Here is a 26,867-nt window from a genome sequence, read left to right on the forward strand (position 1 = left end):
AGATATTCTAAAATTTCACATTGCCTAACGTATACAAAACCTGTACTCCTTGAAGGACGATCTGAAATCATGAACATCTGCATATCATTTCATGGGGGGGTTTTCTGAAGGAAGTGACATTCTGAGTCGCTTACATAATAGCTATCTATATTGAAAGCATGACAGCGCGTCAAACAATGATGCCTTTCGCGTTTCTTACAATCGCCACGAGTCGAGCATGGACGTCGAGACATGGCATCGGAAACAACTCCAGAAAGTGACGAGAATGAGCATAAGTCTCTCAAATATTCTTTACTAGGCCCGTCTCTCACAAAATCTGGACAAGATTCTGTAGACCAGTCAAAGGTACGTGGCGACCAAAATATGTTTGTGGTCTCTCTAACTTTATCACCAGGTTTCCGAGGTCATCTACAATGCTTCGAAGGGGTCCAAATATTTTAATCATGAGGAGGAAAGAGACAAGACTCTGACTGTAAAAATTGAACGAATTTTAGGAAAGAAGGCCGAATTGGAGAAGCTTGATTTGACTCACGACCGTCGACGAGCAGACACTGCGATTACAGAGCTCGAACTCACAAGAGATCTGACTCAAACAATCGTCCATATTGATTGCGACGCATTTTACGCTGCAGTAGAGGAGCTTGACCGTCCAGAATTGAAAAATGTTCCATTTTCTGTTGGAAAAGGAGTTGTCACAACATGCAATTACCACGCGCGACGATTTGGGGTCAGAAGTGCGATGGCGGGGTTTATAGCGAAGAAATTGTGCCCGCAACTAATTCAGGTTCCTCTGAATTTCGATAAATATACTGCGAAGGCGCAAGAAGTCCGGGAAATCTTGGTAGACTATGATCCAAGGTTTGAGAGTGCTAGTATTGATGAGGCATATCTCAACATCACGGAGTACTGCCAAAAGAATGATATCGACCCGGAGGCTGCTGTTGAACAGTTGAGGAGAGAGGTTCATGAGAAAACGAAGGTAACCATATCTGCTGGAATCGCAGCCAATGCTAAGATAGTGAGTATATTCTGCAAGTTTAGAAGCCAGCGGCATGATGGGCGGGGCAAGAGGCCATCATCATCAATCCGTTACTGTAGAGCTCGAGAATGATTTTAAATATCAACATACTGACTATGTATTATTAGGCTAAAATATGCTCGAATTACAATAAGCCTAATGGTCAATATCGTGTTGCAAATAATCGAATTGAGATTATGAAATTTATGCGAGACCTTCCAACTCGTAAAGTTAACGGAATTGGACGAGTATTCGAAAGGGAACTAGGTGCCATAGGCGTCAATACATGCGGAGATATCTATAATGTGCGACATTATCTACCCAAATTGTTTGGAGAAAAGGCGTTCATATTTCTAATGCAATGCTATCTTGGACTCGGGAGAACAGACGTCAAACCGGCCGAGGAGTATACCCGCAAGAGTGTCGGCACAGAAAGCACATTCAATGAAATGAATGATGCTACAGAACTTCGAAGCAAACTTCGACATACAGCTGAGGAGTTGGAAAAAGACATGCAACGAACACAGTTCAAAGGGCGAACTCTAGTTCTTAAAGTGAAACTGAAAACTTATGAGGTTCTTACAAGACAGGCGGCCCCACCAAAGGCTGTCTTTTCAGCCGACGATCTGTACAAATATTCTCTTCCCATGCTTGAGAAACTGGAGGCGGAGATGCCGGGTTTGACCTTACGATTGATGGGACTCCGTTGTACAAATTTAATCAGCATGAAAAAGCCTGACACAATGGCCTTTTTCGGATTTAGAAAACAAGACTCACGGGAAAATGATGTTGGCGGAAATGAACGCAAATCTTCCTCTGTAATAAAACGGAAAGCATCGGATCTCCAAGACAATGATTTCGAGGAGCGATGGGAAGTTTGGCCTGAAGAACTTCTCTTCGAAGATGCCGAGCGTCAAGAACGAGAAGATGAATTCAAGGAGATGGAAAGTTTAAGTCAACTCGAAGAAAATGATCCACGGCGGCATCACGGAAAAGAAATTGTGCCGAATCCCAAACCGAAGGACGGTGCTGTGGTAGAAGAAGAATGGTGGGACTGTCCAGTATGTCAGCGGCCGCAAGCGACAAATGAAAAGGAATTCAATGATCATATTGATCTTTGTCTTTCGAGACAGACGATCAGAGATGTAGTTCAAGAGACGTCCGGGGTACCTGAGACACCATCTGTATCCGGAAGTGGCCACAAATCTCAGATTGGTAGTTCAAGGAAAACCAAGGCAGGAGAGAAATCGAAGGATAAAGGAAATACTCCTAGTGATCCTAAACAGCGAAAGTTGTGCTTCTGAAACGGGGTATGAGAATGAAGCAATGATGTGTTAGGATGGGATTTGGCATTCTGGGGAGTTCATTTGATGGGCTCTTAGGATGGGTAGAGCATGTTTTCTTTTTTGCATAAATTTCAGATACCCAACAATATGTCGCGGTGCATTAGTGGCCTACCAGTAATAGTTATATCTTCAGTAGCACAATCCACCTAGAACCAAATTCACTAATCAATGACATCATACTAGCTTCCCACTTCTCGCTACCTAATAATATAGAGGTCAAATCTACAATTTAGACCACGGTTTAACTTTGGGCTTCCAGCCTAGCAACTAGTAGTGCTTTGCTTTGTGGGATATATGAAAGTGCGTATTGTGTCCTTGGGAATAACCCACAGAGCAGACTAATCCATTGGTATACAAAAAGATCTCAGAATGAACAAAGTAGAACCAGTCGCTCGAAGAGACAAAATGAGGCAATCATATGCGAGAATTGTGGTATAATTCATTGCTTACTAGAAAATCGCAAATACTAGTCGCATCTTTCAACCCATCCCTAATCGCACTCCGATTCCTATTCCCATTTTCACATTCAGCGTTTGTACTCCTCTTTTCTCGTTGTTGCAATCATATCGCATGCATACATGCTAAATAACAACTCCTTCACACTTATAGATCAAAAACTCCCTTCAGCCCAATCGCAATAAATCGCCGTGAATCTAAGCACCTCCTTCTCTCTTGGCATATTCCTCTTCAATAGCTTCCTCGTATCTCTTCTCGGCACTCTCATTGCTGCCTTCAATCGGACTCGTAGGATCCTCCTTCAAAACACCCTTATTCACCAATTCTTCCGGTTGCGGACGATGACTTAATTTTTCGTTCAAACTATCTGCACGCATGTGTTTCTCCAATTCTTTTTGTTGTGCTTGGATACCTGGGGCGGCGGTTGTGGAAGAGAGAATGTTGCCTGATTTTCGTTGTTAGCTTTTATTTCGATCGAAATGGGATGTGAAAAAAGCATTTGTGACGGAATGAGATACATACGTTCAACCAAATCCTCTTTAGTAGGACGATGTTCCAAATTCTTCTTCAAACTATCCGAAATTCTTTGTTGTTCGAGTGCGTGTTGAGCACTTTGAATACCACTATTTTGTTTACCCCGCAATTAGCACGTTGATGAACAAACTGCCAGAACACGATAGCAGACGGGGGGACTATGGGGATGGGGATAGCATTTAGTAGGATGGTAGAGAAAGAGAAAAGCATACGGCGCAGCATCTGTATCTAGCAAAATATGTCTCTCCTTCAACTCATGAGCCGTGGGCCTATCGGCATACAACTTCTCTAAACTCTTTTGGCGTTCGTGTTGTGCTGGTCTTACAACGGAACTTGTATCGACGAGGGGTTCTTGAGTTTGCTCCGACATTTTTGCGAATATAATGTATGAGGTTGTGAGTTTGTGGTAAGTAGGTAGGAAGGATTCGAATCTATTGTTTCTATAGATGTGTGGATGTTTGGTAAAGGGATATGTTCCGAGGGAGGATATAAAGTAAATTTCGGTTGTCAAACTGGTTGCTACAGCAAAACAAGAAGAAGAAAAGAAAGAAACACAAAGGTTGAAAGATGTATTAGTTAAATACCTAGCTTAGCCGCGTGATAGTGAATTGTCTAGAGTAGAGCCTTGTTTATTTGTAGCTTGGAAATGCTAGGTACCTCCTACCTACCTGGGCATTATACCTGTACCCCAGCAACCAATGACGAAATTTAGGGTGGATGCGGGGCTCGGCCGCTAATGGAGAAGTGTGGCACTACTCAGTTGGTCCCTGATTATCTTCTGCCCCTCCTGAGCCATCTTTGCTTGTAGAAAATCTTATCAACTTTCTCAGTCTCACATTTATTAAATTGTTATATTCGAGGACTATCATTTTTATTATATATGTATCAATGAAAGACCCCTTATATAAATATATACTACTTCGAAATTATATACAATTTATACAAACCAAGCGCTTACAGACCGAAATATAGCCAACCTTATGCCTTTATTAATTAGAGACGACTTGAAACGACGACGCTTTATCGCCCCAGAAATCAAGACGAACAGTCTTAATACCAGTTTCCAAAGTTCGATCAAGCTCATCGACATAGTCATATGCAGCGGAGCCTTCAAGAGCTAGCCTCTCATAGCAATCCGCGTCACCTAATCGCCATTCTGGTAGCGTCTCTGAACAATCTTTGTACTTGAAAACATACTCATATGCTGTCACCTTTCCTTGCTTATCGACTTTCTTCTGGCGTTTGTACTTGTCACCCTCTAGGCCAATAGGTCTGTATCTCAATTTTTCCCAGTTCTTGTGATCCCTATGGTCCTTCTGTGTCCTCGCTTCTTCTGATTTCTTATCCAGCTGTTCAACTCTGAATCCCGTAGTTGGGTGAATATATTCATGTGTTTCGCCCAGCTTATTGCCTTTCTTATCAAGAGCATAGCGACCTGGTGTGCGTGGTTTCGATCCATTGGCTTTATACATGGTAGTGAAACTATCATTCAGATCTCCAACACCCCATGCGTGTCGTCGCTCTTCATAGTGAATGTTCTTTTCGTCAGTCAGTGGATGAGCAACTTTGGAAGCTGCCCATTTGCCATTTCGCCAAATCCACTGACCCCAGCCCTCTTTCTCGCGCTCCTTTTCTCTGTCTAGATGGACTTGGCGCTCGTTGTTCAGTTGCGCGAATTTCCCCTGACGATCGTAACCGTCTTCCTTTATGGTTTCCCTGTCAATCGACACATATTTTTCGATCTGGTCTAGCATCCATGCTAACGTAATGTTGGACATTTCTTCCATATTGTCCTTGTTCAAAAGCGTATCACTTGATCCGCCACCAATGTGTATGTGGTAGCCAGGAAACCAGACTTGTTCCAGTACCTTCTCACCATCGACTAGTGCTTTCTTCATCTTATTGTTTTCTTCCATCTTAACGACCTTTTCAGTGGCTTCGTCTCGAATTTTGGCCAGATCTCTCAATTTTTCGAGATTAGGTTCAGGACTAGAAACCATATCATACCACTCTATATTTGCATTATCTGATATAGTCCGTTGTGCCTCTATTTCAGAGTCTGTAAAATCCTCTGGCTTTTTGATGTAGTAAAGAGTAGGTGTGAATGCTTCGCGGTGTTCATCAAGGGCTAGCGCTTGGAATGCATGCTTGATGTCTGAGCTGTGAATTAGTTTCTCAATCAATGCAGCTCTATCAGTAGAAGGACTCACTGGCTGAAAGCTCAACATTGTGCCATTCAGGCTTATCACCAATAGTCGTCCATTTGGGCAATTCCATCCCAAACACTTCTGGCAACCCTAAAGCTCCGACAGTATCAAAGACTCCCACCACCTCTACTTCCATTGATTCTTCGGGGGCCCATTCACCATGAGCCTTTATATCCCAAACTAACCCTCCATCAGGTCGATCCTCCGAATCCGGTTGCGGGTCAGCGACTCTCCCTTCTCGCCAACTATAGTACAGAGCACTGCCATAAAACCTTTTTCTGGACTCATCATCCCCGGACTTTTTCTGCTTGTACAACTTCCACAAATCAGGAAATTGTTGAAGCTGCCTCTTTGGACAAATCCCAATATCCGAAATCAAACCCGCAATCGTCCTCGCCGTGTACGCACCCCGAGAAAATCCAAAACACATAATCTTATCTCCCGGATTCCAATTCAGTACACAGAAATTGTACGCCTCGATAACATTTCCTTCCAATCCCTGACCAATCGCTCCCTCAAGTCCAGGTCCTAGACCCGTGGATGTGGTTCCCACTCCAGAATCATACCAAACGACCTGTTGCCAGGTTTCTCCATCATTTGGATCTCGAGCGACGCTGTTGATGGCGCGACAGAGACGTGTTACGTTAGATGGACAATTGTCTTTTCCAGAGACAGCGGATTGCCAGGTTCCATCGCAGCAGATTATGATGCGCTTTCGGGCAGGCTTGATTCGGCAATCTGGAATAATGCTTTCACTTATGAAAGACATGTTTGAATAGGTTCATCGATACAAAACCATCATCAACATTGAAGAAGCTGGGAATCTCCTATTTATCTCCATTCCCATCCATCGTATCCCATTCTCTGCATTAACCACAAAGCCACCTCGTTTCCACCTCAGCCAGCTCCACGCCGCCACCAAAGTGATACCGAAGTGACCAAACCACTCAATTGAAATAAATCCCAATATCTTCCCCTCTGTAAAAATCTATCGAGTTCTAGCCCCCTCCGTATCCCAAACCTAAATTTTTGCACGCGCGCACGCTACCCTTCAGCTGCTCTTCTTTCAGCTGGACCCACTCTCCACTCTCCATCCCGCGTTCTAGCCCTTTTGATCATTTTCCGTACCGCAGGTAGATTTTAGCACCTCGCACAGTCGTCCTTGCAGACATGCTGCGCGTCGCTTCGCCGGTGTCGCCGGTGAGGAGCTGCTCAAGGGAAGAATACTGATATCTCGAACCTAGGCTCGCTAGGTAACGCGGGGAAGCTGAAATAAGCATACTAGGTGTGCAGAAAGGGTAGGGTAGGGTAGGGTAGGGTAGAATCAGGTTCTAGATTCTACAACGCTGCTTATTTGCGGGTAGAGTGTTGGATGTTGAATGCGAGTATCTATAGATAACCATGTTTGTACTGATAAGTAGGTGGGTAGGTTGATACTTCGAGGTGCAACTTTTACAATTACGTTTTTGTGCAATTGTGCGAAATATATGTATGATCTTGCATAAGGGGAAGTTGAGGGAGGTGAGACTCAAAAGATGTCTGTTCCGTGTGTACCCTTGACATAATTCAGACGGGGAAAAACAGATACCTTGAAGCATTCCCCATCTGAGATAGAAAACTACTTACGCCTTTTGGCAAGCAAAAGATTTTTTTGGAGCTTGTAACAGTAAGATAAATCTGGATTGGAACTTTGAAGTGGTTTAACTTGTGCCAATAGGAGTTCTGAATAGCTCTATTCAACTTGGATGCGCGGCTTATTTCACTCATTAAGCGCTACTCATAATGAAGACACAAGATTTTGATAATGTACGTTTAGGTGTTCAACGAGAACTAAAGGTCTTTGAAGGTCTATACTCGAATTACTCTGTTTCTACTTCTCCTTCCATTCCACCATGTTATGCACCTATTCTGTCTAAGTCTTCGACATCTAATCGAATCTAATCTTCCACCCCTCTCTACTCTTCGGATCACAAACAATTTTCCTTCGCCATCCCGCTACCCCTATTCCTTAATCATCCTGGCAATATTTTCTCACAACATCAATTATCCTCCTCCTCGTCACCTTCTTATCAAAAACCTGCGCGTGATCCAACGTCCCAAACCATAAAACTTCTGTTCCTACTCCCTTCCACTCTCTATACTTCCACTCGTCTTCATCTTCTATATCCACCTCGTTTTCTCGCATTACTTCTCCATCTACGGGTCTTTCCACTTCTCCAGCTCCCGATTCGTCAATATCTATCAAAGGCGCGACATTTACATTCGAAGTACTCTTGGCTGCCCCATTCACATTTCCATGCGTAGCCCTCAAACTCGGAGTCGATCTACCGGATAAATTTCCACAACTCAAGTACCTCCCCACTGCCTCCGTGTCCACAATCAAATCTCTTCCCGCCAAACTTGCCGTAACTTTCCTCCCCTCGAAATCCTCCTTCCATAGCACATTTTCATTCCAGAAGAACTTCCTTCCCAACGTATGACTAACTCCCGGATCCATGCTTGCGAAATAGTACAATTGATATTCATTCGCATCTTTCGGAATTCGACGAGTGAAATTGAATGCGACAGAAGGTAAATGTAAGCAGATAGAGACAGGATCGATGAGAACAATTGGGCCGATGCGTGGGGATAAAATTGGAGATTGCAGAAGGTGCGTGGTCACCACTGTGCCGTACGAGTGAGAAATTAGGACGAATTTCTGATTTGGCCCGAAATGTTGATTGATGATTTGGGAAATTTCGAGGGCGGTTTCCTCGCGCGAGAGGGCAGAATGAGTGAGACGAAAACTAATGTTCATTATTTCGAGAGCAAGAATTCCAATATGATCATCGGGTGTGCCGGTGGAGGCATTGAGTTCGTTCAGGAATTGGGTATAGGGATATAGACCGATGCCGATGCCATGAATGAAAACAACTGGGAGTTTGGTTTTCGAAGTGTGCGGTCGGTGCCAATATGATATATGCTGAGCAGGTGAGTGAAATGTAGTAAATAGACTGTGCGGGCGAACAGGAATGATGCTAAGGGATTGTTTAAGATTCGTGCGGTAAAAGTTGAAGCCATGGTAGCGCAGGGAACAGAACGTTAGGAAGTCGACGAATCCGACACACTGTGGTAGTTAAAATCAGCATGACCTATTGATAGCAGATCAAGAATAAGAATACTCACACAATACCAAATCAAACTCCTATGCGACATAGCAACCTCATCCAATGTCAACCTCAAACACTTAGCATTTCCTCTTCCCTCCGGAATCTCCCTTCCTAGCTGCCTCTCCAAAGTTCCAATGTACTCTTCCAACTCCTCATCATCATCCCCAGGCGGTCCACCACGATTAAAAAAAGCCCAAAGAAAGAACTCCTTCACATTCTCCTTCCTAATATCCCTAATATCCGCACCCAAAAACCATTTCTGCAGATACGCCTCCGGATCCGTAATATTGTCCGAACACCTCTGATACAAAATCGCCCTCTCTTCTCGCGAAGGTGCTGGTGGATGTATAGCTTCTTGTTGAAGCCAAATGCGATACGGCAGGAAGCAAAAGAGGAAGAAGAAAGATTCGGCCAGGAACACCAATTCCAAACCGCGCGAAGCTCTGTAAAATTCGTAATTCGTAAAGAAAGTAGTAAATGCGAGGCTGAAACAATATGCTAAACTAACAAGTGGTATACTCTGCAGCGCAAAAATACAAATGCGGATGAAGACATACTCAGCCCATGAATTGTTAATCATGGTGGATGTGGAGTATCGAACACTTGGTGGAATACAAGTATCGAAAGAGAATATTGAAGGTTCGACTGGGAGGTCATGGAGGAATTCCTTAGGGCAACTCAACAAAATATGTCGAGGAGGATTGAACAGCTCAGAATTTATGGATATCGTCAAAGCTGTGCCGTCGGATCGACCTTGTGTTGAGACATTCGACGATTCCTGCCTAGGTATTTTATTATTATTTGGCTCACATGTCAATAATCAAGTTAAAGCAAAAGCAATGATGAATGTGAAGTGTGGCGCTTGTGGCGCATTACGCATTTGTGTACTTTCCTATTCCTATTCCTCCTACTCACATGCCAATAGTTCTTGCGAAAAGAGAATTCTCGAGTATTAGAGAGACACATTCATTGATAATGGGCTCATAACATGTATCAACTCGCAGCTTACAACTTACAACTCCACATGTACAATCAGTAAGGAATGCAATCGGAGAGACCAAAGCCCAACATTACACTCAAAGTCTCAACAGTATGGATGAGTCCCAGTCTCCGGTAAACTCTTTTGTCCCTCGCCTTGACAACACAACATCCATTTACAGGTTGAGTGAACGGAGCATAATATACGAGCAAGCGGGGTGAACGGGCAACGGCCATAAACTGTATCCGCTCGAGCCCTTCTCCGTCCCATTCCATTCCATTTCCGCTCGCACCCATGTAAAGCCTATCACAAGTACATACTTTGATGTGATGCCCTGACTCTTCTTTCCATGGCTAAGGGCTACTTTACTGATAATCTTGAACAGGTTGTTTGGGTGCTTGATTTCTGATCATATATACAGACAGCTTAATGGGGAGTGAGTTGGCTACTTTGCAGCGTGTCAGATATCTGCCATCTGAGATCATGACAGCGAATGTCTAGGCACCATGAAGATATACCTAGTCAGCGAGTGTAACTGTTAGTAGTGAGTCTGGCGAACCTTTTTGGCCGTTGGATTTGTTTGGGGGGGGGAACATAGAATAATGAGAAAAGAAGGGGTAAGACGAGTAAAGATGTCTTGATAAAGCGAAAACGAGGAATAAGAGATGGTCATTTTAAGGTTGAAGTTTTCTGTTGTAGATCAAAAGGCCGAAGACTAGAAATTATCGTTGCTATCTTCGTATGATGTCATTTCAAGTGTAGAAAGAGAACTCAGCTCGTCGAGGAATCATTTTGCTTTATTATTTACATATTAATGTATTAGGATATCTATCTGTGACATTCGTTTATATTTCTCAGCATCATGTCGGTAGACTTCATGTACAAGCGCGAATATACTACTGACATTAATAACCCTAACTTTTCCACGTTCATGATTTCATTATATCATTGCCTCAATACAAGCCCCTCATCTTCAACGGCGCACTAACACCCGTGAAATTTCCCGTCTGCGTCGTATAATCACCCACCACACTCAGATTAGCAATTCTCCCCAGCAAAAACTCCAAATGTCTGTATCCTGCTCCAGGAGTATATTGAGGAACCTCGTGACCCGCCAGGTTAACTGTCGAGAACGTAAGTCCTCTCTCCGTATGCCAAGTTCCCTGATATCCCGCGCCTGCAGTATCATATTGTGGGGGTGTGTTAGGAATGGCATCGTTCACAATAGAGAGAATAGTACCAAGGGATTCATGGTATGGGACGTAGAAGTTTTGTGTCGAAGAAGGAGCTTCTTGGAATCCTTGAAGACCGTTCCAGGTCATGTTTTGGATGGTGATTAGAGAACCGTTGGCGAAGAGGAGGAAATCTAGAAGTCCGTGGCCGATGAGGACATTGTTTGTGCGTTCGATGACGGAGGGGAGAGGACCGAGAGCAGAATCAATGGATTTATCTCCATGTGGGAATAAGTTGGGTCCACCAGCGCAGATGTAGTAATCAACATCGACTGGCGCATGGAGAGCTTCTTTGACATCGGTACGATTGAAGTAGTTGTTGGGACCTCCACCGAGAGATGGGAATCCGAGTTCATCCCATAAGAATGGGCAGTAATCTGTGAGATGGTAGATATTGAAACATGGGTTGACATAGTAGACTGCGTTGTAAATGTCATCGTAAAGATCACAACCATATTCTCCTGAACTTGGAGCTGTTGGGATTGGTCCTGCTGGAGGGAATACTGATGCATATTCGAGGAAGTCAGTGTAACCGCAAGACTTTGCTCGTGCAGTAATGTTTGCAATGTAAGTATCGTTGAGGTTAAGGACGTTCTGATAGTACAGAGCTGCAGCTGTGACAGGGGCCGAACCCATTGTATCGAAATCGTTAATCGATGGATCATTGATCTGACATCTGGTTAGCCCACAACACGGCCATTGATTCATTTTCATGGCTACACACCTGGATACCCTTCAAATTGTAGTATGTGGTATCGTTGCGGTCCAAGAAGTTACTAGCAATGTATGGAATATATTGCCCAGCATAACTCTCGCCAGTGATATAAACCTTATAGCCTTGCATGCTAAAGGTATCTATGAAATTCTTCCAAAATGCGGCAAATTGGTTTCCAACATCGATCTCATCGTCAACAAGGATATCTCCAGGTGAGTATCCAGTGCTGACGGGTTGATCGATCCAGATCATATTGGTCAAGTTAGTCCATGAATATGGATTTGGAATAGGTGCATATGTGCCAGATTGCCAGCTGAAAGGTCCGTTTTCTTGAAACAGTCCGTCAAGGGATGAACACCCTGGCTGGAGATATATTTAGTAATGTCTTTTAGGGCAGGAGATGAAGATCTTGGGTATATAAACTTACACCGCCATTTAACCATATTGTGATCTCCTTCTCAGCCAAAGGGTTCTCGGATGGGAAAAACCAAAACCACAATCGATTTGTGTCGCTAGCATTGGTGCTAATAGGTAAAGTTCCTGCGTATGATTCACCAAGATCGAAGTCGATCTCAGGTAGTCCGGTTCCATTAACGGCAAAAGCTAGAATTGAAATCAATACACATTCTGGTCATACAACACTCCTCTAGGATAATGTATGGCATGGACTAGAAATTGACTTACAAGCTGTTGAATTTGTCAAATACTTCGAGATCGATCTTGGCCTCACCGCAGGTTGCCTGGGGAGAACCTTCTTTGGCTGTGCTCTTTTTGCATATTTTGCATGGGCTTCGTGATGTGGCAAAATAGCTACCACTGAAGTAACAGAGGCAGCAAGCAAAACTGCTAGGGAATTCAAGCCACGCATCTTGTCGATATGATTGGAAAATGCACAAGAACTTGAGAATCACACAACAGGAGAATTTGATAGATGTGAGGGGAATTCAGACGTATTTATATATTTGTCCAGGCACAGTACCGGTGCCGAGGGCGCCTTGAGCAGTAGTGATAGCTTGTTGATCGACACGAGATTTTTGCTTTGCCATTGGCAATTGTCATTCAGATCATGTATGTCATCATCCATTATACCTTGATAGTACGTTGCTAGCATATTAACCATGCCAATTGCCTTGAACGGTCAGTAGCTACCCATGAAGAGAAAAGGGCGATTGGCCTTCTCATCAGATCAACGTGTCTGCTATATCAATTTACCTAAATAATTATCAATTCTCTCGCGATAGATTTTCACTCCTTCTTAACTAAGTAAGTGTTGATCCGAAGTAGTGAGGGGTGAATCAGGGAGGGACCTGATTTAAGCTCTAAAAGGAAGCTAGAAAAGGGCTCGCGTGCCACTACGCTCAAACCTTACAAGTTCCCGCAGAGATAAGCGAATCTTGGCTCTACAACCAACCACTTGGGCAAGGATATATCGCATGGACCTGGCATACCGGAAGAACTCAGCCAGGCTTTCATCGATGGTCAGAGTATATCTGCTTCCTTGCTTGCTAGTGTCTAAATATTAGTCGTCACAATCGTATATGCCTTCTTGATCACAATCAGCGATATGATGTCTTAAACTAGACGGGAATGCAAAGCGATGAGAATCCTTGCTAGTTGGAACAAAGGATAAAAATCAAGCTTCATGTAGTATTCGTGACTGATCGCTAGGAAGCGATAAAAATGTGAAACCTATCTATATTTTTACATCAAACTCTACATTCTGACAAGCTTACTATATGATGGGTATCAATAGTATGTGTCGGAGACCTTTCAAGACTGCTAGGCTCAGATTTATATTATAAAACTCCTTGCCAGAATCATCTTATGCATAACATCAAAGAAGACGACGAACAGCCTCTATAGCTGCACCAGTCGCCTCGCCTTCGACAGTACTTTCTTCCGGATTAGCTGAATGGCAAGTTAGCTGAAGTAAAATATGGTTCTGTTACCGCGAAGATTTCCACGATCAAACATTTTACTTACGATAAAAGAAAGCGGCCACTGCGATAATGATGTAAACAATCACGCATAGAGCTCCTTCTAGATAATTACTCTTTTGGTCTCGTAAGAAATTTCCTACGACCAAGATAGCTAGGATCAGGACAACGATATCAAACATCTCAAAGTTGAGATCCAACCCCTTATTCATACCCCAGGAAATGATGACAACCAAAGGACCATTAAACAATGCTGTTTGAATCGTTGCGCCTAGAACATGAGACAAAGCAAAGTTCATCTGATTGTCGTAAGCCTCGTCTACCGCAGAAAGATGCTCGGCAGCTTTTTCAACCAGAGGAACAAGGATAAGGCCCATGAATGCATCAGAAATATTATGTTCTTCAACAATTGTTGGTATCTGTTCGACCAAACTGATGGCAATGAGAGTCACTAGAGCAATTGAGACTGCAAGAGCAATAACACACTCAGTGAAGGTAAGCTTGTCTTTTTGCAAATCCCTATGGCGATCCTCGTCCCTTTGTTCATCCGCTTCTAGGATAGCATCGTATATGCCGTGATGAGTTCGCATCTGGAAAAAGACGTAGGTGGCATAAGCAATTATAAGAAGTACGGATGTAATGCGAGATATGTTGAGGACTTTTTCTGCAATGATCGGCTCTGTGAGTTCCGCGGAGGTTTTCAATGACAAGGCCGTTGCGAATGCCGAGGGTATAATGAGGCCAAGTCCACTGTTGTAAAGTCAGCGATACGTAAATTGTCTATAAGAATGTCTCTTACGCCGTCAACAACAGTCCACTTCCAACCTCACTAACAGCTTCGTCGAATTCCTGCTCTAGAATGTGATTCAGCAACAGACACCAAAGGATACGAGGAATTCAGCCTACCATCTCGTGTCAGACCACCAACAAAGAAGCACATCCCTAAACATAGTAGCAAGGTAGCTAGCATTGAGCCTAAAATCGCAGCTTGGATGACCCCATATTCATCTCTGTTTGAGCGATTTAGTGATTGTAAACATAGAATAAGATGGTACTTCCTGACCTTGTTAGAAGGACTATGAAAAGAATCATCTCCACAATACTTCCAAGTGTAGTTTCCAACAATATGCCAAACACCTTTGGTAGTTTCCTCGCCAGCTCCTGTCCGGCGAAGCCAATTAAATTCGCACAGGGCACCATCGCAATGTAATTGAGGATAAAAACCACCAGATGGAGGTCTGGCCTAGCATATCGAACGGCGAGTGCTGCAGGCACAATAGGCCAGAGAATGTTGACAAGTCGAGAAGCATCACTGGTCGAAGTCCAGCATATCTTGAAGAAATGGAAAGGATGTATACCGCGTCTACCACTTTCTCCGTCAGGCTGAATACCCTTTGTGACTTTGTAACCCTTATGATTGACTCTATGTGTTGGTAGCATGTGGTGCAGAGTTTCTGATAAGTTGTGATGTGCGGTCGTCGAGCGTCCATTGCTAGTTTCGACTGAAACCTCCGCAACGTGGCCGTGGCCGCGGCCGTGGACTTGCGGTGGTGAAGCCATTTCGATATCTTCCTTTGGCGCCGTTGAACTACTGGTCGTATGATGTTTGCGTCTATGAGCTGGTCGGGCTGTTCGGGCCATGATGAGAGATTTAGATATGGAAGGTGGACGTAATGACTTAAAAATTGAAGGTCGTCGTTGCCGTCTTTCGTTCTTTGTAACAGGTTGTTGTGATTTTCTTAATTGTTCGTTCGTTCCTGCGAGATTAATTGGGTCCAGACCTCAAAAGACACGACGCGCTATTCACTATTCAAAAAACCGGATTCTGGCGGTGAAATCGAAGTAAAATAAGATTGCAGCGTGAATAATCCCTCAAAAATTAGGAGAGACATTTCAAGGCATTTTTGACACCACAGCTGCCAAGCACCCAGCCGACAAGCTTGGCGACAGCAATTTGAACAAACCGGCTTTTGAGAAAAGATGAGTTATTACTTCTGCTAAGATACAATCAGGCCTTTTAACCGTTGAAACACGGAGCAGCCGAAATAGAGGTGAGTGAGCCAGCAATGATTCTCTCAACCATCGGGCTACTCGTCCAAGCAATTTGCTGTCATTCTCCCATTCCAATTGAAGAAATGGCGATGTGCGCCGAGCTGTACACTGTAACCATGACACCCCAAAGCAGTGACCACGAGTATAGATCCCTAAGAGCTGAGGTGATGAGAATAAATATCTCCAACCATTTACAAACCTTGAAAATGAAGGAATGGAATACAAACAGTATAGCATAGATTGGTCGAGCTCCTGTGTGAAAAGGTGGTGAATGTTCAAAAGGGGAATTAGGTGAGAAAGTGTCGATGGAGGGGATGACATTTATTTATATATTCTTGGGTGAAGTGAAGGGTCCTTTCGCTTGGCTATGCTTAACTATCATGCTTGACATCTTTTTCGGACCTTTCTTTTCTTAATTTCTTGACATTCATCATTCCAAGAGTTTTATTAGTAAATATCCGTCAATAGTCGTGTTAGATTCGAATTGTCCAACAGTCCAAGAAATAATGGTGTCTCCGCCCCTCGAATAATTACCAAATATTATCAATCTGTTTCAACTTAGTGGACCGTTGACTTCCGGTGTATCCGATCTGACTACCTCTGTAGGGCTTAGATAGGTATCCAGAAGGATCTATCGAATTTCCAAGCCTTGACACATGGTATAGATTCGAGCAGATATGAATGACTTGTATTGTATGTATGCTTATTATTGTGGTATGATTGATCAATTCCAATAACTCCTGAATGGTATAAAAACAATGTATTACTCCTGGACTACTATCCTCATCTCAGGATGAACCGTCGAGGAAATTCCCTCCACCCTTGAACGCCAAACCCTCCTAGATATGCCCCTAGATATGCCCACTCCCAAGGTATCATCCCCAATCATCACCAGCATGCCCCTATCATTACTCCTTCTTATGGAGCATATTTCGCCGGGTCATGTTTGGAGATAACATACCAGGCATCTGTGAATTATAAGTATATCGACAAACACAGAGCATGAGACATGGACGTGAACTTACGGATAACACCTGGAATCCAACCAAGGATAGTCAAGCAGATATTGATAAGAAAGTCAACTCCACATGCAGTCTTCAAGAAGACGGCCAAAGGAGGGATGAAGATTGCAACAATGTATGCAAATACGTCCGCCTGTGGAATTCAACATCGTCAGAAAGATTTCGATAAACTCTAACGTGAGATGAGAGAGAGTAAGTGTACTTACAGAAGATGATGCAGCCATTATTATGTCTTTAGTATTGGAATTGAGTCGAATTGAGTCGAATTGATTGATGTTTGAACGGGTATCGGAGATGATGGTTTGATGGATGAATGTACGAAAGTGTTCGATGTAGTTAATTCTCACAATTAAGAGTATTAATATCTATGGAGCAAATGAAAACGGCTTCGTTATATACTTTTTCTCTCTCCCCAACAAAGACAATACTCCAAATCTTGGCAACGCCGGTCGCATGGATGATAGACTAAACTCTATAATTTGGAGTCAAAATGACGTAGATTTGCGATGGCTGAGTGTGGCTAAGGCGATGCTGCTTTTTGTAAAATTACAGGATCATCTCCACGAATATCCCAACAACATCCTTGAACTCGAGAGCATACTATTAGAGCAGCAGCAGTATACGCACAGTCACAGCCACAAATATGGGGAGAGCTTCGGCATTGACTTCCGAACTCTCTACTTTTGGAGAACTCATGATGTTCAAAAACACCAGGATTCTATTCATATCACATCACATCACACCACATCACATCACATAACGTCGTATCATATGAAATCAGGGTTATAGCAATGCCGGAAGACCAAGCCGCGTATACGGATACGAATATGGAAGATCAAGATTCGGTTCTTAACAAGCATACTTCCAACATCAACACTGAAGACTCGACGATTTCATCTACAAACTTAAACTCGCCATCTACTTCCCCGTCGCCACATAGCAAACCCTGTACCATCTGCCACACACCTCGCGATGTACTGATACGATGCCAAATTGATGAAACGAAGAGATGGCATTTCGTATGTACGGGTAAATGTTGGACGGATGTCAGTGGAGGGAAAGTAGATGGCGATGGCAAACATCCAGAGTATAGATATGGAGGGATGTGGAAGAATAAACATGAGGCGGTCAGTGCAAAGATTAAGGGCAAAGCGAAGGACAGAAATAGGAGAAAGGATGCTGGGAAGTCGGAGGGCAATGTGACGAATGGAGAAGAGGAAAACGGAGTTTGAACTTTGGAGGAATAGATGATTTTTGAAAGGAACCATCAATCATATCCGGGAAGATCACTTGGGCGAAGACTCCGCAAGTGCAAGATGTTTGAGACAATCTACAATGGCGAGAAAAATATGATAAATAAGGAAGAACTCGCCGTTCGCGCGATTTGAAGAGTCATCGCAATATGCAGCGAGAAACTCCATAACCAGTAAACGTGTAAACTGATGTCTATCAGGTGGACATTGAATCACGTTACATCGGCCATCATCAACTTAGAGAGAAAATACAACGCTGTACTAAAGAAACGCACACATAAGTTGGTATGAAAGTCCCTGAGATCACCAGCGATCAAATCACCCCAGTCAACTTCGACAATTCTATAAAATGTCACAAAGCTTTTTAGCTTAGAGAGTTCATCGCATAAAACTACACCTACAATACAAGCGAAACGACTCCCAGCTCTCCAACATATATCCTACTACGCGAAAAAACCAACAAGCACCCACACGTCTCGCTGGCGCAGCGGTAGAATTCATCATTCTCGAGAATGTTGTCCGCCTTTCTACTTAGCATTGTCAGGGCTTCGATCGGACAGTGACACGGTCGGATATATGAATTATCGAAAGGATAACATATCCGATTGTGGGTCATTGGGGTTAAAGAGCGTCGCGCTCTTAAGCTTTTGCTTCTTTGGTGGTTGAGAGGAAGCACAGGCATATTTCTGAGAGGCTTCATTGTTATGGAGAATCTTTTGGGGGTATTGGGGTATGTGATATTTTTGGAGGAGGGCGATTGACTTTTAAGTGGAGAACTTTGAAATGGAGTATTGAGTCGAGATGAGAGTTGAGGGAGAGTATGAGGTGAGAGTGAAGTGTGAGCTGGCTAGTAGGCTGGTCGGTACTTGCTGTTAAAGATTCTCAACTTCTATCACTTCTTTGATTCCCAATTATCATGTACCCAAATATCTCACACAAGCTTTCCGTCTGTCTTCCAAAGCCCCAGCCTCTTTTTCTCTTCAAACTGGTCCTTGGCAATCAGTCTATTCAACTTTGAAACTCCACACCAGTGCCATAATCATATATCGGTTCATCACAAGCCAGCGGCTGCCCGACTGAAAAACTAACCAATCTCATGTCTTTGTTTTGATCGCAAGCTTCTGTAGTGATCTTAATCCTAATTTAATGACCAGAGTCCACATCAACATAATTATACAATCCACTGGTTCTTCTCCTCTTGAGCTTTAAATCTTCATCTTCATTCCTATTTTCCCCTACGTCTCGCTCACTAATCTCCTCATCCTTCTGCCTTGCTACTCTAGCCTCACGCTAACCTCTCTCTACTTACACACGCATCATTCTCCTTTACCACCTCCACCACCTCCTCCTCCCCATTCCCATCCCCCTCATGCTTCCCCTCCCTCCCCATCTCCCTTATCTCCCTTTCCCATTCCCTCTCACCCTCACCCTCACCCCCAACTCCCATCTCCTTCCCCACCTCCCCTCCCCCTTTACTCACCTCCCTCACCACCTCCTCCCCCATTTTTTCTTCTCAACCCTCCCCTTGATCTTCTCTAATCTTCGCATACAAGAATCCAAAGGAGGATTTGTCCCAGATGGGGATGTCAACGGCGATGCAAAGTCTTCTTTACGACCTATTCTGCTTGCGACTGGGAAGTTGAAGGTTGATTTTTCTTCATGTTCGTTGGTGTGGTGTATGGTTTATATATTTGTGATGGAAGGTCTGGATGCGTGTGAGAAAGCTGTGCATCGAGGGGAGAATGGGAGACATATGAGCATAATTTTATTTGGAGCTAGAAATACTTAAAATGGGGTATCTGTAGTTGGTACATACAGACTATCGAATTTGAATTGCATATATGCTTCTACTATCTTTGTTATATTTGTTATAGACAGAAACTCACAATCTTTATTTGGGGGTTCAAGTTCTAGACATTGTTTCTCTCGTGTCACAACAGAAAACTGTTTGGTCTTTGCTAGAAAATGCTTCATAAATCGTCGTGAGCCTTCCAAACTTCTATGTTCAAAATGATAAACCTTCCAACAACTAAAAGGTCACTAATCGCTGCTCCATCCCTGACATTCCTCATAATTAGTAGATGGTATAGTTTAACGTCAATTTCGGACTTTAGTAGCAACCCCAAGACTAATAACATCCAGCGCTATGTCAAGTGCATATCTTCAAATTTTCCCATGGTAACTTATCCAACAACTTGGTATCTTCCGCTGAAGCAATGATTAAAAACGCTTTTCTCTTATGCCGTCGATCTTCCTGAGACATCCGTCAACAACCTCGTGTATCCCCCCTGTCACACTTTCTCCTCTACCTCTCTCCCAATCTACCACTCAAACATATCATTTTCCCACGCCTCGACTTCATTTTCTGGATACGGTTCTGGCTCAAGATAGTCCGCATTGTTAATCGGCTTCTCCGCCTGCCTCCTCAGATCGTTCTCATACTCCCATTTTTTCGACGCAAAACTCCCTGGAGGACATCCCGGACAATCGCAAAAGAATCCGTAGTTTTGATACAAATGAGTGGGTACATTCGCATAAGAGATTGTGATTTCTTGACCTTTTGTTATATCACTGAGGGTTGTGAATACCATCTTGTTGATATCTTTACGAAATCCATAAGTGCAATTGCAGAAACCAGAACAGGCGTGATTAAAACGAGAAGAATTCAGGAAAATCCCAGATTTGCCGCCGGGTACATGGAAACTATGGGCATGTCAAGTCAGTGATGCAATCATCTCACGCGTGTTGAGCTGGATTATGTATAGCTTTGGTAGTTGAGGCGGACACACATACCGATTAGTCTGAAAAATTGCAAGAACCTTGTGAGCAGCAAGACCCTGCCAATAATGCAATTTCAGATAAGCAGCTTGTTTTTCCGCTGTCAATTGTTCAAAATTATAGTATATTTGCACCATTGAAGATAAGAACAGAGGTTCCTCGGAATGAATCATAGTTCCAGACTTAATATCCACTTTGGTAAAACAACCTAGACCGCCCTTTGGGGAAGTTTTGACTTCGTAGAACTCGTTCTCAAATATTGGCGCTTTCTCTGGAGGAGGAGAAGGAGGGAGAAGTATAGATGGCGACAATTTGGAATAAGCAGGCAGATCGGCTGCCTTTGATGAGGTAGACTTTGGTTCAACTGCTAATTTTGAATTGGGCAGTGTGACTACCATTGGCGGCGTCAGGTACAGTGGGGCCAACAACGATGATTCAGAGACAGTAAAAACCAGGGAAGGTGTGATCGAGCTTTCTCGGGTTGACACTGGAGAGCCCAAGGCAGATGGGGACATTGGCTTCAAGGGAGAATCTGGCGGTGTTAAGAGTCCCAACAGTTCTCCCTTGCTCCCATCGAACCTTTTTTCTTTGGCTGGGGATTCACATCTGTAACTCTGCAAGAAAAGCGCTGGTTAATGGAGAATATGAAACAAGTCGAGCTACAAGTTTCTTACCTTTCCAGTTTTCCACGTCATAGCTTTTCTGAACCATTCTTCAAAATGGCTGGCCTCTGCCAGTGGGAGTGTGTGAGCGGCGGTGATATCCATCGATGAGCAAAGTTGGATGGGTTGGATATGTGTGTTTCCGTCCGTGAAGATGAGTGGTTGATTAGCTTTCCAATTTGGAGGGGGGAGAGGATGGACAGTATAGTGTTTTCTGAAAACAAATATTGATTGATATGATAGCTAATTGGATGTTCGATTCAAAGTGGAGAAATAAGGGAGGAGAAAGGGTGAATATTCGCAGATTCAATTTTGATGTAATTTCGGGTCAGTGAGGATTTATGTGCCAACTCAATAATGAAGTTAAGGGCGGTTTATAAATTCAAGCCAAAGATTCTTTCTGTGGTTGCGTTGAGAATAAAATATCCGGAAGTTACTCTTGCTGCTGCATTCACCAGATGCTGCTCATAAAGTTGAGCCGTGGAGGAGAAGAGCTTATATCCACGTCTGGAGACAGCAGTAATTTCTCGTTGCTGAAAATTCTAGATTCAAGAGTGTATCTGCCCTAGTTTGGGAGGGAACACTTTCTCTCTTTATTAAGGAAAGTATAGCTGTAAAATCATGTTCCGACAAAGATAGTCCTTAACATGTTTGACAACAAACACACTCAAGAAAAGGTAAAAGCAAAAACTGCAACAAATAACAAGTATCATTGGGAATTGCATGGAAAGCACCTTTGAAATTGATAAAGACCTAAAGCCGAAGCTGACGCAAAGAAATTACGAGAGTCTCCCATGCTGGAAATACGGGAAGTTTGCCGTTTGTTGTTGCAGGAAAAGAAACTTCTCTACCAGAAGCCGAACTTTATGTAGGTTGTTGAAACGCTAGTGAACGGGCAAGTGCATAGCCGATTGATTCATTTGCCTCAAAATCACTCACTTCTGAAATTGCATTCTCCAATATATCAAGTACTGAGATGGCTGAGCGATGAATGAGTGTTTGCAAGCAGGCAACGCATCCAGAAGTTATATTCTCACGTGTGCCGGTTGTACTTGTCATACAGAATGAGAACTCGAATGTCGAGGTTTAAAGGAACACATTTTCAATAGACAACGATAGAACATTTCTTGATTGGACCAGAGCCCTGAAATAGAAGATCACGGATACATACGAGTAAAGGTTGAAGCAATAATAATTGGTCATTTAGATCTCAATTCACTCCGATAACTCCATAGAGCTACCTCTCTCTGCCATTGCAAGTGCATCACAAATGTGAATGACTTAACCAATATTATCTAGGCAACTACATTCACCAATTTTGCCATCTTTCGGCAGTTCCACTTTGAACGGCGGGTCGCTGATGTTGTCAGCAAGAGTCATTGTTAAAATACGCATTACTAACCTCAGCAATTCTATCAATCCACTTCAATACATGCGGGAATGCATTCATATCTTCCTTTGAGAATGCACCAGAAAAATCCCATCCGCTTACCCATGCTGAAATTCATTGTCAACTAAGGCCTCATAAAGATCATCGAGACAACTTACGCCAAGTTCCAATATCTGCAACGGAATATTTTCCTTTCCCGTTGCCAGCCAAGTAATCACGAGGCTCACCAGTATATTTGCCTGACAAGCGAATCTCGAGCACCCCAAAAACGCGCAGGGTCTCGTTCTTGAATCTCTCTAGAGCTTCTATGTATCCATTGGTGTTAGTTGAATGATGTGCATAAAGTTGAGAAATAGCTACTCACGTGGATTCTTCGCGCTTGCAATCTTGGAAAAGTAGACCGTTTGGCCTTGGTACTACAAATTGAAGACGTCAGTAATGCTAAAACATCATGATTTCAGATGGAATTTCCAGAGAATGTGAAGAGTTTAGGAGCTCTCCATAAAATAGTAATGGTATAGATGATGTCTCTATGCTCAGACTTACCGGGGCACCCTATCAAACTGTTAGCCGGGCAATATTTTCAGGGCAACGAAGAACTTACACTACCATGCCAGAAGAACAGCCATTGAAGGCACTCATTTCTCTCCAACTCGTCCTTGAATCCAAAAATATCCTTGCTATCGAACTCTTTCAAGAGATAAAGCAATTCTGCACTGGTTTCCATGACAGGAAATGGTGGAGTCTTGGTGTTATCAATCAAAATGGGGATTCGACCTGCAAGATACTAAGCATCGAACTCCCACACAACTTTCTACGATAACATACCATTCGGATTCAACTTTAAGAACCAGTCTTTCTTTTGCTCATTAGTTGAGATATGAATAAGAGAGTGAGTGTCTGGCTGGTCAGTAAGACTCGATATACTTCATTACAGATGGCACTCATTACATTCGGTTCCATATGCCGCCTTCAACTCCTCGAGCATAATCTGAACTTTTTTGCCATTGGGCGTTGACATTGTTACAAGATGCAGTCCCTGCACCATCTCAGTCAGCTGTATAGTTTGGCAGGCAAGCCGATAGTAACCAACCTTCGCATTTTTGACTTCATCTGGGGTACCTTCAAGATAGAAATTGGAAGACATTTTGGAATCGTCTTTGATAATACTCTGAATAATTGAAATGGACTCGAGATCTTTGAGATTTGAAATTGGAGTGCGGACTTGGATGGAGAACAAAGAGGTGAAGTGAAGTGAAGAATACATACAGCACATGAGTAGTGGGGGATGCGCCCTATGCGGGGATATCTCACCAACGTCATTGACTTTTAGCCAACCAGTAGAACGACAAGTGTTTACTTGATCATCCATGGATAGTTGCACAAATGGCCCAAATGCCCGATTCTGACAAATGCGATGGTTTACCCACCTACCCAGGCATAGACAAAAAGGACTTGGTTTGACAGTCAGATGAACATGCATGACCTGGGGAGGGAGATGAGCCGGCGAGGCGGAACAATAGGGAGCATTTGGCTCGCATGGCATGGCCCAAAATATCAAAATGTAATTCATATTTCAATGTACCATTTCTTGTACGCGTGTGGATATGAGGAAGCTCCCGGATTCATACAATATTCCTCATATACTCATCCGAACTACCTACCTAGTAGTATCGACATCGATGAAATATTTACGTCGCCAACCAATGACTGGTCGGTTATATCTTGTATTTCTCAAGATCGTCACATTGACAAACGTATCACATCCAGAAATCAACAGTCGAGAAGTCGATACAAATTCCGGAGGGAGCTAATTTGTCTTTAAACCAGGTGTGAACTTTCTTCAAAGGTCTGAAAAGAGTTGTAAAAAACGGTGAGCTCAAGATAAGGTTATCCATGGATCTCCTACAAACCCCCACTTTCTGGCATCCTTGGTTAGCCGTTGCTATGGACATAGATGGATCAGATAGCAATAAAATGAGGCTCCGAAATACGTTTCCAATTCCAGGTTGTGATGGAGGATTGATCAAGCGGTTGGTGTGGCTCATCAATAGTATCATAAAACTTCCTCTTCGGCACTATCAGACTTTTTTCACCCATTTCCTTGGCTGCACAATCAACTAAACAAGACCATTCGCATTCTTACACAACAACATAGAATCACACAGATGAATCAGCCAATTGACCCATTCCAATACAAGGAATTGAATCATGGCCTAGATGAGATCCGGTTACTACGAATTCTTCCCCCAATTTCGAAGGATGATGTTGTTTGTTGTCGGCTTATTCACACAGCTTTGCACAGAGCTCCTAATTATCGAGCACTTTCGTATACTTGGGGGGCCAAAATTTCCTCAGAGTCAATAATTGTCAACGGAAAACGCGTTTCCGCATCCAAAAATCTCATTGGAGCTTTGAGGAGATTACGGTCTCAAAGAGAAAATGACGAAAGCTTTCTGTGGGTTGACGCCATCTGTATTGACCAAAACAATATACCAGAGCGAAATAATCAAATAGCTAAGATGAGAACCATTTTTCAAAACGCACAGTCTGTACCTGTTTGGATTGGTTCCGAGAAGGACAATAGTTCTTTGGCAATCCGACTGGCCAAAAAAATGAACAAGGCTACAAGGAATCAAGTGATAAAAATGCTCCATGACCCGTCAACACAGGATCAATTGATGGCTTTAGTAACTCTTTTTCGTCGTCAATATTGGTGGAGAATATGGGTCATCCAAGAAGTTGCCTGTGCCAAAGAAGCAATTGTCCTTTGCGGGGACGAGAGTATACCTATACTGGAGCTTTGTAACACCTGCGATATACTGAAAAGAGAAGAACACTTACTGTTGTCTATCTACTTGAAATCACCATCATTTGTACGAACCCTCACCACTGGAGGACCAAAGAGCTTGCAAGTATCAAGAGATCAGGTCCCTGATGCGGTCAGCTCTCCTCTCTTTGAGCTTTTGCTTTTCCACAAGAGTAAGAAGTCGTCAGATCCAAAAGATAAAGTGTACGCATTAGTAGGAATATCAAACTCACGGGAGTCCTTTGGTAACATTGATTATTCATTGTCGATGCGACGGGTATATACGCACACTGCGAGGCATATAATTCAGGATTCTCGAAGACTGGATATTATATGTGTCAATCAAAGAAACCAAACAGCGCCCGATAATGATGGTCTTCCATCATGGGTACCGAACTGGACAAGGCCTCCCCAAAGCCGCCAGCCTACAATAATTGGACTCCAACATAGCAAACCTCAGTTTATGGCTTCTGGTGACAGTTATGCTAATGTACAATTTCTTAAAGATGGATATGTTTTGAGAACCACTGGTGTCATTTTGGGGAGAGTTCAAAAGACTGGCTTATCCTTCAGAAGAGAATTAAACTCTAGAGACAACAATGGTAGGGGTCTGAAAGTTCTACAAGAATGGTGGAGTATCATATCTAAGAGAAGACCCTCCCTACAAGAGCAAGGAGCATTCTGCAGAACGATCTCTTGTGGCAATTGGACTTTCAAAGATCACATCGAATATGCCATTCGAATGAAAGCCCTTGCGACAATATTGTCGGAACAAATGCCCCGGCTTAGTTTTCCATTATCTCCTGTCTCAACGACTGATAAAAGTTTCGATGAGGAGGAACGATTAGCACTTCTTATCTCCGCTTGTTGGACAATGAACAGACGCCGCTTCATCGTTTCCGGCGCAGGAATCATTGGACTTGGACCATGGAACTGCTCCAAAAATGATTTGATCTGCATTGTTCCAGGTTGTAGATTTCCTGTCATATTGAGAAAGACTGATAATCACTTCATTCTTGTGGGAGAGGCATATATTGATGGCTTCATGTATGGAGAAGGGATTCGAGGAGTGAATAACGGGCTATACGACCTGGAAACATTCGAAATTCATTAATGGGAATTGGGTATTCCAAATCACTGTCAATGAGTCATGTGAACATCAATGAAAAGTCAATGGCAGGAGGTCGAATATCTTACGAAACACTCAAACCCGCCATTCTGAAGGGATGAATGCCCGACCGCCAAACATACGATGAACTACCCATCATATGAAATTCCTTGTGTCAAACACGCACTCTATTCCCCCCATAGCACATAGATGATATTCA

The 26,867-nt window shown here is 43.2% G+C and overlaps 12 protein-coding genes across 12 annotated transcripts; 4 read left to right on the forward strand and 8 right to left on the reverse strand.

The window, feature by feature from the left end:
* Positions 1 to 231: 231 nt before the first annotated feature.
* Positions 232 to 2,322, forward strand: Bfra_007279 (putative impb mucb samb family protein; the record flags this gene model as incomplete). The annotated part of the gene is made up of 3 exons (XM_037337653.1): positions 232 to 345; positions 395 to 1,018; positions 1,147 to 2,322. The coding sequence occupies 3 exons, from the start codon at positions 232 to 234 to the stop codon at positions 2,320 to 2,322; spliced, it is 1,914 nt and encodes a 637-aa protein (XP_037187033.1).
* Positions 2,323 to 3,017: 695 nt separating this feature from the next.
* Bfra_007280 (putative rpel repeat protein) lies at positions 3,018 to 3,724 on the reverse strand (the record flags this gene model as incomplete). Its single annotated transcript, XM_037337654.1, has 3 exons — positions 3,018 to 3,265; positions 3,343 to 3,443; positions 3,567 to 3,724. 3 exons carry the CDS (start codon positions 3,722 to 3,724, stop codon positions 3,018 to 3,020), a joined length of 507 nt encoding a protein of 168 aa, XP_037187034.1.
* Positions 3,725 to 4,343: 619 nt separating this feature from the next.
* Bfra_007281 (putative peptidoglycan binding domain containing protein) lies at positions 4,344 to 6,330 on the reverse strand (the record flags this gene model as incomplete). Its single annotated transcript, XM_037337655.1, has 2 exons — positions 4,344 to 5,509; positions 5,565 to 6,330. 2 exons carry the CDS (start codon positions 6,328 to 6,330, stop codon positions 4,344 to 4,346), a joined length of 1,932 nt encoding a protein of 643 aa, XP_037187035.1.
* Positions 6,331 to 7,569: 1,239 nt separating this feature from the next.
* On the reverse strand, positions 7,570 to 9,290 carry Bfra_007282 (putative transcription initiation protein spt5 protein; the record flags this gene model as incomplete). Its single annotated transcript, XM_037337656.1, has 2 exons — positions 7,570 to 8,667; positions 8,727 to 9,290. 2 exons carry the CDS (start codon positions 9,288 to 9,290, stop codon positions 7,570 to 7,572), a joined length of 1,662 nt encoding a protein of 553 aa, XP_037187036.1.
* Positions 9,291 to 10,642: 1,352 nt separating this feature from the next.
* Positions 10,643 to 12,504, reverse strand: Bfra_007283 (putative serine carboxypeptidase protein; the record flags this gene model as incomplete). Its single annotated transcript, XM_037337657.1, has 4 exons — positions 10,643 to 11,590; positions 11,646 to 11,999; positions 12,064 to 12,239; positions 12,321 to 12,504. 4 exons carry the CDS (start codon positions 12,502 to 12,504, stop codon positions 10,643 to 10,645), a joined length of 1,662 nt encoding a protein of 553 aa, XP_037187037.1.
* Positions 12,505 to 13,470: 966 nt separating this feature from the next.
* Positions 13,471 to 15,214, reverse strand: Bfra_007284 (putative ca2+ h+ antiporter protein; the record flags this gene model as incomplete). The annotated part of the gene is made up of 5 exons (XM_037337658.1): positions 13,471 to 13,544; positions 13,620 to 14,323; positions 14,373 to 14,427; positions 14,480 to 14,583; positions 14,637 to 15,214. 5 exons carry the CDS (start codon positions 15,212 to 15,214, stop codon positions 13,471 to 13,473), a joined length of 1,515 nt encoding a protein of 504 aa, XP_037187038.1.
* A 1,183-nt stretch (positions 15,215 to 16,397) lies between these two features.
* On the reverse strand, positions 16,398 to 16,983 carry Bfra_007285 (putative stress response rci peptide protein). Its single transcript, XM_037337659.1, has 3 exons — positions 16,854 to 16,983; positions 16,651 to 16,780; positions 16,398 to 16,593 (listed from the first exon to the last, which is right to left on the reverse strand). Exons 1-3 carry the CDS (start codon positions 16,869 to 16,871, stop codon positions 16,544 to 16,546), a joined length of 198 nt encoding a protein of 65 aa, XP_037187039.1. The 5' UTR covers positions 16,872 to 16,983; the 3' UTR covers positions 16,398 to 16,543.
* Positions 16,984 to 17,290: 307 nt separating this feature from the next.
* Positions 17,291 to 17,879, forward strand: Bfra_007286 (uncharacterized protein; the record flags this gene model as incomplete). Its single annotated transcript, XM_037337660.1, has 2 exons — positions 17,291 to 17,346; positions 17,429 to 17,879. 2 exons carry the CDS (start codon positions 17,291 to 17,293, stop codon positions 17,877 to 17,879), a joined length of 507 nt encoding a protein of 168 aa, XP_037187040.1.
* Positions 17,880 to 18,089: 210 nt separating this feature from the next.
* Positions 18,090 to 18,435, forward strand: Bfra_007287 (uncharacterized protein; the record flags this gene model as incomplete). Its single annotated transcript, XM_037337661.1, has 2 exons — positions 18,090 to 18,185; positions 18,274 to 18,435. The coding sequence occupies 2 exons, from the start codon at positions 18,090 to 18,092 to the stop codon at positions 18,433 to 18,435; spliced, it is 258 nt and encodes an 85-aa protein (XP_037187041.1).
* Positions 18,436 to 20,221: 1,786 nt separating this feature from the next.
* Bfra_007288 (uncharacterized protein) lies at positions 20,222 to 21,445 on the reverse strand (the record flags this gene model as incomplete). The annotated part of the gene is made up of 3 exons (XM_037337662.1): positions 20,222 to 20,603; positions 20,694 to 21,292; positions 21,353 to 21,445. The coding sequence occupies 3 exons, from the start codon at positions 21,443 to 21,445 to the stop codon at positions 20,222 to 20,224; spliced, it is 1,074 nt and encodes a 357-aa protein (XP_037187042.1).
* A 1,204-nt stretch (positions 21,446 to 22,649) lies between these two features.
* On the reverse strand, positions 22,650 to 23,877 carry Bfra_007289 (putative glutathione s-transferase protein; the record flags this gene model as incomplete). The annotated part of the gene is made up of 9 exons (XM_037337663.1): positions 22,650 to 22,697; positions 22,743 to 22,837; positions 22,889 to 23,035; positions 23,095 to 23,146; positions 23,277 to 23,285; positions 23,335 to 23,507; positions 23,559 to 23,630; positions 23,682 to 23,769; positions 23,824 to 23,877. 9 exons carry the CDS (start codon positions 23,875 to 23,877, stop codon positions 22,650 to 22,652), a joined length of 738 nt encoding a protein of 245 aa, XP_037187043.1.
* Positions 23,878 to 24,898: 1,021 nt separating this feature from the next.
* Positions 24,899 to 26,653, forward strand: Bfra_007290 (putative heterokaryon incompatibility protein; the record flags this gene model as incomplete). The annotated part of the gene is made up of 1 exon (XM_037337664.1): positions 24,899 to 26,653. The coding sequence occupies one exon, from the start codon at positions 24,899 to 24,901 to the stop codon at positions 26,651 to 26,653; it is 1,755 nt and encodes a 584-aa protein (XP_037187044.1).
* Between the last annotated feature and the right edge of the window lie 214 nt (positions 26,654 to 26,867).

The sequence above is a fragment of the Botrytis fragariae genome, assembly GCF_013461495.1.
Source record: "Botrytis fragariae strain BVB16 chromosome Unknown tig00000795, whole genome shotgun sequence".
Taxonomy (NCBI): Eukaryota; Fungi; Ascomycota; class Leotiomycetes; order Helotiales; family Sclerotiniaceae; genus Botrytis; species Botrytis fragariae.